The following is a 14,307-nucleotide window of genomic DNA, read 5'->3' on the forward strand; positions in this document are numbered from 1 at the left end:
GTGGAGGACAGAGAGCCATGATTGAAGTCCCCAGAGATGAGGAAGAGGGCCTGTGGGTGCTGTGTCTGCAGTGAGCTTGTGACTGAGTGGAGAAGGTCACAAGCTGCATCAGCGTTAGCAGAAGGGGGGATATACACAGTGATCACGATCACCTGTGTGAACTCCCTCGGGAGGTAGTACGGCCTCATGCTAACCGCTAATAGTTCGATGTCCTTACTGCAGACCTGTTCTTTAACAGTGATGTGCCCAGAGTTACACCATCTGTCATTAACAAACACAGCCAGCCCTCCTCCTTTCCTCTTACCGCTCTCTGCCGTCCGGTCTGCCCGCCGCATTTGAAAACCGTCTAGGTTAGCGTCCGTGTCCGGGGTCTGCGCCGTTAGCCATGTCTCTGTGAACACCATAATGCTGCTCTCACGGTAGTCCCTCTGATGCCGGGTCAGCGCCGTTAGCTCAGTCATGAAAACAAAAAGAGTTTCTTTATTCAGTTTGTTTAGGCAGAAAAAACAATCGGACAATGAAAATCTTTGTCTTCTGATTGAAGTTATATTTTGGTGAAACATGAGGAGAGTCTGGAGGTGGAGAACTGAAGTGGTTTTAATTATCTGCTCACATGAAAACACTTTATTATAACGACCTAATTATCTCATTTACTCACCAACGTTACGTCCTGAATGTTTGACGCTTAAATTATTTTTATTCTGGCAACAATTTAATTTATTAATTGTCAATCTGGACTAAAACTTCAAATAAAGTTTTTGGATCTGAACAACAAAACATGCAGTCATTACTTTATTTATTTATTTGTGCCCATCCTCGCATACACACACACACACACACACACACACACACACACAAATACACCCACACACACATTCACGTCTATATTGCCAACAGGGCACTAAATGTCTCCACTATCTAAGAGGGGACCTCCGTTTCTGGTCATTTTGAAAAAACAAAAATAGAATAGAAAAGCTTCTTTTAAGGTCTTTTACCAGAATATTACTTCAAATGTGTTCTTATTTTTTTTTTAAAGAAATTGCCAAGAGGGGACTTCATCCTTCAGTGCCGTCTACCTAACAAAGAGGGGACTTACACAAACACACAGACACACACTAATAAATCATTTTACTCACGAAAAGGTCGACAATAGAAACACAAAGCAAACTGTCAAACTAAAGAAACAACAACAGAAAAATCAACATGTGTTTTGTGAATAATGAGACAGCAGGAGGAGCAGCTGCAGCTTAACGGGTTGAATTCTGTGATTTTTAATTCAAACAACATGTTGACGACATTTTTATGTTGACAAATCATTTTTAAAATAAAACATCTACAGAGCTCGTATAACGGTGCAGAATAAAAGTCTCTCTTTTCCTTAAAAACATTATTATGATTGTGAATAAATGATTTTAAAATGTTTGTCAGGTCCAAATTAATTGTTCTGTTTATCTCTGTGTCAGAATTCTGACAGTCGGTTCAGCTTCTAACAAGGTTTGTCAGCCAATAGTATCACACAGTTTGTATCACGTGGTGTCTGTGTGTCATCACTGATCAACAGTCTTGGTAGTTGCCAGTTTGTGGGGAACAAGGTTAACGTTAGCGAGCTAGTGTTAGTAAAGTTAGCTAGTGCACAACCTGGCAACCACCTGAGGGGGCAGATGATGGGAACAACAGCGGTGTTGTGACGTGAATGTGATGGAAGGAGGAGATGGAGCTCCACATTTAGTGCCTGAATGTTCTCAATAACACCTTTAAAGAAACAACATGGTGGATATTAGAGTTTTTCACCGTTCAGCTGCAACACAATATTGTTCGTCACCATCCAGCCGCCTCACTGTCTCCTCTTTCAGAACTTTCTCTGAGCCAAAACCAAGCCCCGTCCAATCCGGTGCAGCGCTGTGCACTCTGGGTGTTGTAGTTCTTCTACCTTTTGAGTAGAAGTGAACACCACAGCCCCTTTACTCTGTTTTCTCTGCTCATGTAGCATCAATTTAAAACATATTTGTCTTTCTCCTGCAGAGAGAGACAGTTTTATTTAAGGACGTCTTTCCAGAGATGAAACACTTCTTTAACTGCTCTGTTCCACTGTCACACACACCTTCAGGGGGGATATCTTCAGTTCATCCACAGTGTCAAAGTATGGAAACATCCTCTCAGTGAAAGTGTGTGTGAAGGTGTGTAGGTGTGTGTTAGTATCAGGATCAGAGAACGACAGCTTTCCTCTGTTCCAGTCCAGATTCACTCTGATCCTCTGGAGCTTCTTCTGCACTACGAGATCAGTGGGTGGAGCTGGTACTGACCGCACTGAGTATTTACCTTCGTATAACTTTATTCTCCATAATCCAGACAGCCTGTCTCTCTTCATCTGAGCAGACTCTGCTAACACACCCAGACACCAGCCTGTATTGTCTCCAACCTCGACGTCCCAGCTGTGAGTCCCTGAGTTAAAGCCCTCAGAGCCCAGGACAGACCAGAAGTAATCAAACCTCTCTGGATTATCAGGAAGCTGCTGTCTCTCTCCTCCTCTCACACTGCTCAGATCTTCAGACAGGATGAGGTTTGGATGAGCAGTGTTTGGGTCCATAACCACAGGAGTGTAGGAGACCATGTCCTTCATCTTGGTCCAGATGTTGAAGCTCAGGTTGCCCAGGTGTTTGGCCTGGTCTATCAGAGCTCCTGAGGGCAGCTGTGGATCCTCCAGCAGGGGGCGCTGCTGGACTCTTTCCACTGCAGCCTTGTAGTTGTGCAGGAATGAGACGTCTTCAGCTCTCAGCTCCTCCTCTGTGGCTCTGACTGTGTGTGAAAGAGCTGCTATCTCTCTGCTCAGAGCCTCCATCTTCTCCTTCATCATCTGACTCTTCTGCTCCTCTTCCTCCCTCAGTGCAGCCATCCTGGCCTCCTCTTCCTCTTCTAGAAACTGGTGAAGCTTCTTAAACTGCTGCTTAATCTGCCTCTCTGTGTGTCGGGCCTGGACCTTCATGTGTTCTGCTGTTTGATCAAACTTCACTTTGACTTCTTCAAAAACCTTTAACTTCTCCTTTAAAGGCTCCAGAGTTTCCTGAAGTTTCTTCTTGTGTTGTCGTGCAGCTTCATCGATGGGTCTGAATCTGTGGTTGGTGTGTTGTTCTGAGTCTCTGCAGACGAGACACACCGGCTGCTGATGGTCCAGACAGAAGAGTTTGAGTTTCTCAGAGTGGAGACTGCAGAGATCCTCTGAAGCTCTCTGATCTCTCTCCTGTAAGAAGGTCTCACACAGGTTCTTTAACACCAGGTTACAAGGTGGTACATCCTTTGAAGATCTTCTCTTACAAACTGGACACTCACGTGTTTGTCTCTCTGTCCACCAGCTCTGCAGACAGTCTTTACAGAAGCTGTGGCTACAGGACAGAACGACAGGCTCTCTGAAGACATCATGACACACCGGACAGCAGAGATCCTCCTCTAATCTGGAAGCCATTTTGTCTCTGAGTGACGCTGGGAACACAGCAGACAGTACAGTCAGTCACAGCTCCACGTCCTCCTTCATTTCACTGAAGTTTACTTTGAGTTCTGGTTCTGGTCGGACTCACCTTCAGTGTGTGGAGCGTCTGCAGTGTTGTAGTTTCCTCCTCCTCTCGCCTGTAGATGAACTCACTCAGAGGACGTTGTTAGTTCAGTCTGAAGGTGAATCTGATCGTCTGTTTGTGGGTCTGTACTAAAGAGACACACACACACACACCGACAAACTGTTTCCTGGTTTGTCTCAGGTGAGTCAGGTGAGGGCGGAGCTTTGTCAGACCTCTGCTGAATGCTGATTGGTTCACATGTGACTCAGGGGAGTGTTTCAGTCCAAAGTACTGATTCACTGCTGGAAATGTCGTCTGATAAACTTGTTGTTGTTGTTGGAGGGGCTGTAGTCCATCAGAACCAGCGCCAGCACTGCCACGTTCAGTTAACTTTAAATAGAAAACAGAAGATTTTAAACAAACTATTCAACATAAATTAAGTTAACTCAAATATTTAAGGCAGCAGTTGAAACAGTGTCCTGCATGAGACGGACCGACCTCGACATCAACTGGAGGAACAAAGACGACCTGTTTCTGTGTCTCTGGGATCAAGGTTCATATTGTAATTAGTGACTTCACCAACATGAATAATCATTAAACAAAGTGCAGCTCAGCCACATGTGGAGAAACATCTGTGAGAGAACTGGGCTGCAGCCAGAGGTTCAAAATGACAGACTGAAGCGCCGCCTGGTGGACAACAGCAACACTGCAGGACGCAAATCTCATCACACTGATGTGAAATCTTACTTACAATTTATTTTAAAGTCATATTTAACCAGTTCATATTTCAGCCATCATATATTTACAAGATAAATAATAACACTGAGTCCCTAAAAACCTTCAGAGATTTTTTAGGTCTGATGTCTGAGTGAAGAAACAGTTTTGGAAAACGATGCTGGATTTTAATTTGTGTAATTCTTTGAGAATAAGAGCAGTTTTTCAAGGACTTTTCAAGGCCTGTTGTACTTTATACTCCTCTACATTTATCTGACAGCTTCAGGTTAATTTACAAATGAAGACTTTTGGCAACTATTTTAATAATCGTCTGATGCATACAGCTGTCATATATCATTGTTTAATGCAAAAATGTTCATTTTTACATCATTTTATTTTCCATGCTCTTGTCTCTTATTCTCTATTTATATTGTTCTCATCATCTCTCTGTGCTGTGACATTTCTACCAGTGATGCAGGATCTGGATTTTGTTCAGCTGATACCAATAATAACCTGCTTCTCACGGCTTGTACCGAAAAGTTGGCCGATATTTTAAAAAAGTTTGTTAAATTCTGACATTTATGTGAAACTTTTCACTCAAACTGTTAAACTAATATTATTATTTGTCATGAAAAAACAGTATTACATTCAAAACAAGGACAAAATAGAAGTTTCTTGACTTGTGGTGTCAGACTTTTGGACCTTAATGTCTGACTGCATCTATTTCAAGGAACTTTTAATAACATTCAAGGTCTGATAGTACAAAGATTAAAATCAGCACATTCAAAGCTACATCTTTTCTTTCTTCTCTTTTCATTTCTCCCCTCTCGATTCACAAACATCTGAAGTTTAAGAATTCATTCCTACAGGAGATTACAGTCTGTGTGCATTCTCAGCCATCGTCACACTTTATATACTGTATTTTTAAGTATAAAGTTCAGCCTTGCAGCAGCTGGAGGTGCTTTCAGGGTCTTTCTAACATCTCATCCAGGATCCCTGCAGCTCTTTTTTTCTGAGCTGATAATCACATCGAGGCCATCAGCTGACACCGCTGCCCTGTCATTGAGGAGCCACAGCACATCCTCCAGCAGGTTTCGGGTTTCAAGAAGAAAAACCGTGGGTCTTTATAGTCGCTATAATTGGAGCAGAAGTCGCATTCCTGAGCCGGAGAGTGAATCTGAAATAGTCGAGAGTCAAAGTGAAGCTGCTTTTGTTGCTCGGATGATGATTGAAAGACGCCACAGCCAGATGACTTCTCCTTCTAATTTGAAGATCTATTTCTGGGATGCTGATGGATCAAAAAGTGAAAGTGTGTTCCAGATGTGGGAGCTGCTCTCCTCCTCCTCCTCCTCCTCCTCCTCCTCCTCCTCCTCCAGCTCCCACCTCCAAATCTGAGCAGGAGGAGGGTGGAGGGTGGAGGGGGGGTTAAAAAATTTGGCAAGTGCCCTTGAAAAGACACAGAAGGAGATGATTTAGTTTTGGAGACGCAGCAGAGGACTAAGCTGATCTCCAGTCTGCTGAGACTCCTTCAGGATCACGATCATCAGGATGGAGGTTTTGTTCCGGATGAAGGCTGCTGGTGTCGTTACGTTGATGCTGTGTCTTCATCACACGTCCTTCTCTTCTGCTCAGGTGAGTACAGGTGACTCTGACAACAGTCTCGTTACTGAGGTTCGTTACGGCGCTGCTACCGACCCGGTTCATCAGAACCTGACAGGAACATTCAGTAATCACATTACTTCAGATTTACATGGATTAAAGCACAATTTAAAACAATGGTTGAAAGGAAAAGAGCAAAATATATTTATTGTCTTTTCCCTGTTTTATTGTGAAGTGATGAGGACGCTAAAATCCTTTAAATGAAATGAAGTTTGAAGGAAAAGTATCACGTGTTGAACAAACCTGTGATGAAGAATCACAAGGACACTTTGCTTTTTCTTTTGAGAGGTTAAAGGTCAAAGTGGACGTGAACTTCTCTGTTAGCAGAGACATATTTGGTACAATGCTTGTAGAAGAAAATTCAAACTCAGGTTTTCAATATTTACAATATTAATCAGGTGATAACACTTTTTTTTCCATCAGTGAATAAACCAGCTGTTCTCAGAGGAAAATAAGGTCCCAGAACACTGTTTGAAGCTAGAAAGGTGGCAGGGTCCGCCACATATAAACAAAGTAACACAGTATAAACTGTGTTTTTGTCCTTTAAGGTCAGTTTGTTTATTCGGACATGAAAACAAAGACAGTTTGTTTATTTAGTTTGTTTAGGCAGAAAAAAAAAATCAGCCAATGAAGATCTAAACTCGAAACTACAGACTGCTCCTTTAAAGGAACTTTTATTTATAATTTAACAGTTGACATATTTTGTGGTTCGTTGTTTTGTTGCCTGTCTCCGTCAGGAATGTCTCGCTAAAGTTATCTTCAGTTTCGGGGTTTTTCCTCTTAAATAAACAGTAAAAACTTGAAAATGTGTTTAAAAGGCGACAGAAATCCATCGTTGTATCTTTATTTCACCAGATAAAAATATATGTTTTAATAGTTATTACTGGATGGAACAGAGGAAGTATTGTATCTTACATTATAAAAGTTATATGACTCAGCTGCTGATGAACAGCGTGTTGGAGGACGGGATCCCTGAAGGGACAAAAAGGAAACATTGACAGGAAGTTTGTGGTTCAACATGTTGTGGTGCCTCTGAAAGATTAAACACAAAACGACTGTTTGATGCCTGAAGTGAATGTTTTTTGATTTCAGATGCTTTTGATAAATGAGAGGAAAGTTTTGATGAATCTTAATCATGTTCATGGTGAAAGTAGATTATTTTCTTTGTGAAAACACGTCTGTCTTTAAACAGTCACAGCAGCTGTCGCATCAAAACTAAAACACTGACCTGAAATAAGATTTAATTTAATTTGGCTTCATTAAATGCTGGAATATTTCATTTACTTCAGTTTTATCTTGAGGTTTCTTTTACGTCCTGTTTTGTAACCAGCTCCAACATGTTGACCTCAGGTTCACCTCGTCTGTTTCCAACAAACAAACCACAGAGAAACGCCTCCGAACACACGATCCCACAGCTTCGTTATGCTGCTGCTGCTGCGGCGGCGGCGTGACGTGTTGTTCTGAGCGCTGTGTTTCAGCCGTCGGTGTGAGGTCAGCGGCCGGCTCACGACCAATTATCACTCAGGTGTCACCTCGGCGGGCCGCGGCTCTGAAAACCTCACCTCTATGTATAGACCTCACACCTGACGCACAGCGCAGACTGGAGACAGACGGCTGTTGGCAGTCTGGAGTCTTCTTCCTCTTCTTCTCCTTCTGTTAGATAACTGGACGAATGTTTTCCTCTTTATGAGGACACCAGATTCACCAGGAGTCTTCATGCTATAACAAGGAAAGTTGTAGGTTTTGAGGAAGCTATTAAAGGAACAGTTGACCAAGAAATGAAAGCTCAGTCGTCATCTCCTCCCCCCATGCTGATGGACAGTCAGGTCCTCAAAACATTTCTGGAGCTTCACAGTAAAACAGAGTTGCAGCGTTCTCCTGAACCGCTGGAGTAGCTGGAGACTTGCCCGCCCTGGAGCCTTTATTCGACCGATAAAAGCATAAAAAAACATCCGTGATCGCAGTTTTGTCACTATTTAATGATGTAATATTGTGTTTCGACTAAATATGTAACTGAAATGAATCTAGTGGACATTTAAGAATAAGAGACGACAGTTTATGTTGGAGGTTGATGCTCCACTGAAACACATCAGGGTACGATGATTTGATCTGAGGACCAGAGACAAAGTGTGCTCACCTGTTCAGATGTTCTCCAGCAGCATCAGTCTGTCCTCTAACCTGTCCTCTAACCTGTCCTCGTCCCCTCCGCAGGAGTGTCCCTCCACCCACGACCTGGTGAACTCGCTGCGTCAGGTGGAGAAGATGCTGGCGGTCCATGAGGCGTCGTACCAGCAGGGCCTGCGCTCCCTCAGGAAGAAGATCAGCGCTCTGCACAACAGCACCATGGCCATCTTCAAGACCGGCGGTGAGAAATAAAACACGTCGTGTCGAGGTTCATCCAGCTGCAGACACAAAGAGGAGATACAGAAACAACATGAAACAATATTAATGTGAGGAAGGTTACAGTCTCCTCATCGCTCCTCACAGACAATCAATCATCAGATGATTCATTTTTATGTGTGACTCAAGCAGAAAACCATCGTGATTAATAAAACCAGACTTTGAGGTGGGAATGATCTTAACTCTGAGCAAAGTCTTGACCAGAGGGAAGTCATTTCCCTGCTATTCACTGAAAGACGAACAAAGAACGACGCTGAAGTCTTTTCCCGATGGAGAAGATGCTTTGGTTCTGTTCTCGACTGACTTCAGGAAGAGTTTGATTTACGAACTGGCTCCGCCGATGGTTCTGATAGTGCTCTTCTACTGTCGATCTGATTGGTTAAAGTAGACTGTGATCGACAGATGGCTCGTCCTATCACCTGCCATGTATTTTTTGAAAAGTGGCTGCCATTTTCCTTCACACGACGTCCTTCACAGTCGAGGCAGATTCAGTGAAAGAAGCAAATCACAGCAGATTAAATAACTTAAATTAAAAAAGGATCATGTCAGATAACCAGACGAGTTTCATCCTTTAGGTTCAGAAGGTAAACGTCTCTCTCTCTCGCAGCGTCCTGCCCCAAACCAGATCCCCCCGCTCACGGCCGCCGGCTGGGCAGAGTGTTCGGCATCGGGCATGAAGTCCACTTCCTGTGCAAGCCCGGCTACGAGCTGATTGGCCCACGGACCCGAGTGTGTCTGGAGTCTCTGAAGTGGAACGGCCAGCAGCCGATGTGCCGACGTAAACACTGATACCGGACCGTCACTGTGACACTGATAACTGGTTCAGCTACAGCAGTTTTTCTTAAGTCTTGTTTTTCTTTTCAGGCCTCAACAGCACCGGCAACTCCCTGGCCTCCTTCTCTCCTGCTGCTCCTTCCTCCTCCTTCCCTGCCTCTGCTGCTCTGTCAGCATCCTCCTCCTCCTCCTCACCTCCTCCCCTCTCCTCTTTATCGCCCACGTCTTCCTCCCCGTCCTCCTCCGTCCGTCCGTCTCACTGCACTCACTTCCTGGGCTCCACCCGCTGCACCTGTGACGTGGGTTTCACCATATCAGGCCGCGACAACAACATCTGCACAGGTAATAAATATTTCTGAGCAGTGACTGAGCTTCTCAGAACTTCTACTGAGGATTGTTTGTGTTTCAGACATCGACGAGTGCCGTCTGTTTCCTCTGGCTCAGCCCGGTCGGCTCTGCGTCCATCAGTGTGTAAACACTCCCGGCAGCTTCCACTGCTTCTGTCCGGCCGGCTACGACCTCGCCAGAGACGGCCGCAGCTGCACAGGTCAGGGTTCAAAAGGTCATCCTATCGGTTCGGGGAGAATCCTGACAGTCGTGTGGACTTTGTCTTTGTAACGCTCGCCTCTATCCTTCTGTGTTCAGACATCGACGAGTGTGAAAACCGGATGCACAACTGCACAGCAGAGCAGCTGTGTGTGAACACCTTCGGAGGTTTCCAGTGTGCGACGGTGGAGTGTCCTCACGTGAAAAACGCCACGTACATCAGGACGTCACCGATGTAAGATGATCCGTCTGTCTGCCGGCAGCTTTCCTTCTGAGCATTTTCCCTCCAAATACAAACCGAACTAGTTACTGTCGAGGTTCATGTCACCGTTTACTGTAGAGATGTTCTGATATCAATTTTTCCTTCCAGATATCGATATCGATACCTGGGCTGTGTGTCCAGGCATCTTTCAGCCCACCTGAAATGTGTCTCACTATCTTCGTCGTGCTCTTTCGCGTGATGCTGCTGTTGAAACACTCGTGCCGCCCCTCAAAATTACAGCTGTGCACACTGAACATGTGGTCGCTTCGGTGCTTGACTCACGTGCACGTCGATACTGATACTTGCATTTTCAGCAGTATGGGTGGCATTTCTGGTATCGATATACGATACTGGTGTCTGAATCGGAACAACTCTAACGTACTGCTCAGAAACAAAATGTTCAGCTTTCTGGTTGCATGTTTCAGACAGCCTGACTCAACAGATGTAAACAGATCCAGAACACTGAGTTTGACTTTGACAAGAGTTTCACACTGTGACAGGAAACACTGTCCTCTCTGTAACTCAGTCGGTCTGTTAGCTGGTGAGAAAGCAAACTGTTTGTACTGAGAGTACAATTAAGTTGCAAACAAACTCAGTAGAGAGAGAATGAAAACTGGGCAGATGAAACGAAGAAAAACCACAAAACTTCTCACCTCAAAAGATAAAATGTAAATGACAGGGAGAGCGATGGAGAGAGATTTGAAAACAATACGTTTCACCTCCATGTCGCCCACTTCCTCTCTCCACCCGACACTTAGCTTCCTCCTCCAACAGTAACCGGGCTGACAGTCAGACTGAGGTTTGGCCTCAGACGCCCAGCTGAGGTTTTCAGCTGATCAGCTGCTGGCTGTCGAGAGGCATTGAAACATGTTTATGGAACGAGGACGGGAGCTAAATGAGTTTGATTTACTCCTGCAGCTGAAACATAATTGTGTGTTTTAATAATGCAGGGAGGGCGATGTTGTGGTGGACGGACTCTCCAGGGTGAGCTCGAGGTTAAGGGTCATGTGCAGTTTCATTCTGCTGGAGAGGATCTTTGATTTTGGCTCAGGTCAAAAAATCAAGACGAGCACATTTTATTTTCCACAACTGCAAAAGTGATGTGAATCCTGTCACCTGTCCAGGTGTAAGGAGGTCGGAGTGCAGCAGTGGGATTCGATTTGATTTGATTTCTCCAAACTGGGCAGAACAAAAACAAGAACCGAGTCTCTGGAGGACTGCAGCGATTCAGAGGAGGACGAGGAGGAGGAGGAAGAATAGATGAATGAATTACCAGCCCTTAAACCACAACCACAGATCAGTGAAGATATAAATAAAGTTTTTGCTGACTGATGTCTAACCAATAATTTCCTCTGCTGGATAATACGACCCGTGAGCCATCGAGTGCAGTTTTATATGATGGGAGCCCTGAGCAGGCAGTGGTGCCATGTAACACAAATGAGTTTGGTATCAGTGAAATTCACCCATACGAATAGAAACTTGAGTAAAAGTCTTAAAGTTTGTGATATTAAATGTACTCAAGCTGTTTCTAAACTTATAAACAGACAAACGGCTCAGTGAAAGTGTACAGTCGTGTCAGACATCGTTAGAAAAGCTTCGGCTCTCGTGAGTCTATTCATGCAAACATTTCAAAATAAAACCAGTAATATGTAGTTTATATCAGTTATTAAAGCCCTAAACTTGGAAATTATGTAGTTTTATGTAGGTTTATGCATTTTGCTCTTAAAATAGATTATTTTTCCGCCTATACACTGGTGTAAATAAGGAAATAAAGATCTATAATGAGTCTTACAGTCTTCTCTTATTACCAAATGTCCAGTAGATCCATTTCAGTAACATATTAAGATTAAGATAGGAGCTTCTACGCCCGCCCTCGAGCCTACAACAGCCATGCGTGATGGTGTAGACAAGTGACCCTCTCTCTTCTTTCTCCTCTCTCCTGAGCCAATCACACGGCAGCCTCAGAGCTACCGATGAAAGAAGTCCTCCTTAATCAACAATATTTTCCACGTTGTGTTTGCAGGCGCTGTGAGAGGAACCCGTGCATGCTTGGAGACAAAGGATGCACTCAGGCTCCGAGCTCCATCTCCTTCCACTTCCTGGCTGTGGTGTCCAACATGTCAGCACCTCGCGTCCTCTTCCGGGTGTCTGCGGCTCGCGTGCTGGGCGACACGCTGCGCTTTGGCCTGGCCGGCGGCCGTGGGCGGGGCCACTTCAGCGTGCAGCGGTCCGGGCGGCAAACGGGGACCCTCCTCCTGGTGACGCCCATCAAGGGTCCCGCCACTCTGGAGGCTGAGGTGGAGATGAGCGAGCTGGAGCACAACTCGCTGCTGGGGCGCTACCTCACCAAGGTCACACTGTTTGTGTCCCCGTATGAGTTTTAGAGGGAGGATCGATGAGACCCGGGTTCATCGGGGTCCAACTGGGTCTGGTGCCGATATTATACTCAATTTAAAGAAAGAGCCTGAAGAACTTTTACAGTCCAACTGAAATCACAAATGTCTTCCTTTTTAGAAGTCAAAAATGACGTCAAAGTGGTTTTTAAATATATTGTTGATGTTTTTTTATTATTGAGAGGAAGAAAATTAATCTCTGGACGGGAGCTGGAGGATGTTTGATTGACAGAAGCCCCAGTTTGTGCAGTTTGTCCCAGAAACCAAACTGGGCTGTGAAGCTTTAATGTTAATGGCAGCATGTTCATCCAAGCCCTGAGGGAGAGCGCCAGGCTTTAAAGCACCTTCGTAGTGGCCAAACCATGTAATTACGTCACGTGATGCGTCACAACTCCCGTGAAATGAGTCATTCGACTTTGACTATCAGAATTTGAGCCATTTGGTCCAATGACATTTGGAAAGCTGCAAGATTAAATCATTTTATCTCTATTCAAGTTAGCCAGGCACTAAACCGGAAGTTAGTCGGCAGAAGTCTCTAGTACAGCCCGCACAACGCAGAAGAACTGGGTTGGGCTTTTTTGTCTTCATGCAGCTTTCCTTGCATTCATCATGTGACCCAAAGATGGGCTGTAAAACATGTTTTTCTGAGCGTTACAATCCCTCTGGAACGACTCCTGTTATTCTCTGAATTTGATCCATGTGGTCCACAAACACCAAGTCCTCTATGACACAGAAACGTGAGGAAGCCGGCAGAGTCCAGTCAGCAACTTTTACAGGAATGAAAGTGGTATCCAGGTCTCTTTAATACTTTAATAATTGTTGATTTTTTTTTATTCTTAAAAGAAAAGAGCTGCTGACATGTTCAGTATCTTAATGAAGTAACGTGCACTGAAATTTCAGTTGGACTTTAAAAATAGTGTCGATTGTGGAGCCACAAGATAATTTCTGATTTTTGTCTTTAACACAATATCAACATGTTGAATTTTCTGAATCTACGAGGGGAATTAACCGAGATGTGATTTTGTGCTCGTTCCTTTAAAGTTGATGTAAATGAGATTATGTGATGAAAAAACTGGAAAGTATTTCAGGGGTTGAGGAGGGAGGGACGTCAAACCACTGAGTGTCTGTGGCCTCGTTGTAGGTGACTTACTGTATCTGTTGAGCTTCTTCTGTACAACTGTAACTGTATATAATCTATGTTCATGTAGACCAAAGATGTTTAATGTGTGAGTTAAACCCAACAGAAGGTTTTCACAATCACAGAAGAATAAATTGATGAAGAGTTCGTTCTGTCGGTCAGGACGACCGGCAGCTGTCGTCTGCTGTTTTGGTCGTAAAAGTTGGTTTTTTTTTTATAACTAAATGAATTATTTCTGCCTCTGATGCATCATCATGACAGTCGAGTCACAGGAAGCATCAGAAACATCACTTTCAGCAGCCGTCGTTTGGAAAGAGATTTAAAAATATTTGTTCTTCTGCAGCAGATTAAAACGTTTTTCAACCAGATTTTGTTTTGAGGATTCTGGAAAATGTTGTTGAGGAAGTGTTTTGTTTGTAAGAAAGATCATCGGGGATTAATCTTTGAGAAACAGACGCTCGGCTCTGTGAGATGAACTTCATAATAATGCATGAGAGGAGGACGCTGTGGCAGGATATTTGCTCTGTCTGTGTTTCTGTCTGTATTCTGATTATATTGCTAAATTACAACAATAAACATGTTTACCCCGACATTACGTCCCGAGCACGTCTCTGTCTCTTCTGTTAGAAGCTGTAAATCGTCCACGAAGGTATTTTTGGATGTTTTGGGTTTTTCTCCTGCGAGGTCGACGTGTTTTGATCGTCGGAGCGAAGAATTTAGCAGAGATCTGTGAGACAGCCTGAAGCCTGAACAGACCAGACACATGCAGACATACAGTCACACTTTATGTCTGCAGACACATTTCTCACACACACGTATAAGACAGAAAACACACAACAGGACGTCTACATGAGGACCACACACACACACACA

The 14,307-nt window shown here is 44.1% G+C and overlaps 2 protein-coding genes across 3 annotated transcripts; one reads left to right on the forward strand and one right to left on the reverse strand.

Annotated features, from left to right (window-relative positions):
- Window positions 1-1,241: 1,241 nt before the first annotated feature.
- LOC141001137 (E3 ubiquitin-protein ligase TRIM35-like) lies at window positions 1,242-3,721 on the reverse strand. The gene is made up of 2 exons (XM_073472116.1): window positions 3,573-3,721; window positions 1,242-3,477 (listed from the first exon to the last, which is right to left on the reverse strand). The coding sequence occupies exon 2, from the start codon at window positions 3,458-3,460 to the stop codon at window positions 2,072-2,074; it is 1,389 nt and encodes a 462-aa protein (XP_073328217.1). The 5' UTR covers window positions 3,461-3,477; window positions 3,573-3,721; the 3' UTR covers window positions 1,242-2,071.
- Window positions 3,722-5,829: 2,108 nt separating this feature from the next.
- LOC141001347 (fibulin-7) lies at window positions 5,830-13,378 on the forward strand. 2 transcript variants are annotated; one of them, XM_073472396.1, is made up of 7 exons: window positions 5,830-5,894; window positions 8,133-8,286; window positions 8,929-9,099; window positions 9,186-9,437; window positions 9,505-9,642; window positions 9,741-9,876; window positions 11,927-13,378. In XM_073472396.1, the coding sequence occupies exons 1-7, from the start codon at window positions 5,856-5,858 to the stop codon at window positions 12,285-12,287; spliced, it is 1,251 nt and encodes a 416-aa protein (XP_073328497.1). In that variant the 5' UTR covers window positions 5,830-5,855; the 3' UTR covers window positions 12,288-13,378. The 2 variants fall into 2 exon arrangements, with proteins under 2 accessions (XP_073328497.1, XP_073328496.1); XM_073472395.1 differs by lacking the exon at window positions 5,830-5,894 and having other exon boundaries at window positions 7,946-8,286.
- Window positions 13,379-14,307: the final 929 nt, after the last annotated feature.

The sequence above is a fragment of the Pagrus major genome, chromosome 8 (genome assembly GCF_040436345.1).
Source record: "Pagrus major chromosome 8, Pma_NU_1.0".
Lineage (NCBI taxonomy): Eukaryota > Metazoa > Chordata > Actinopteri > Spariformes > Sparidae > Pagrus > Pagrus major.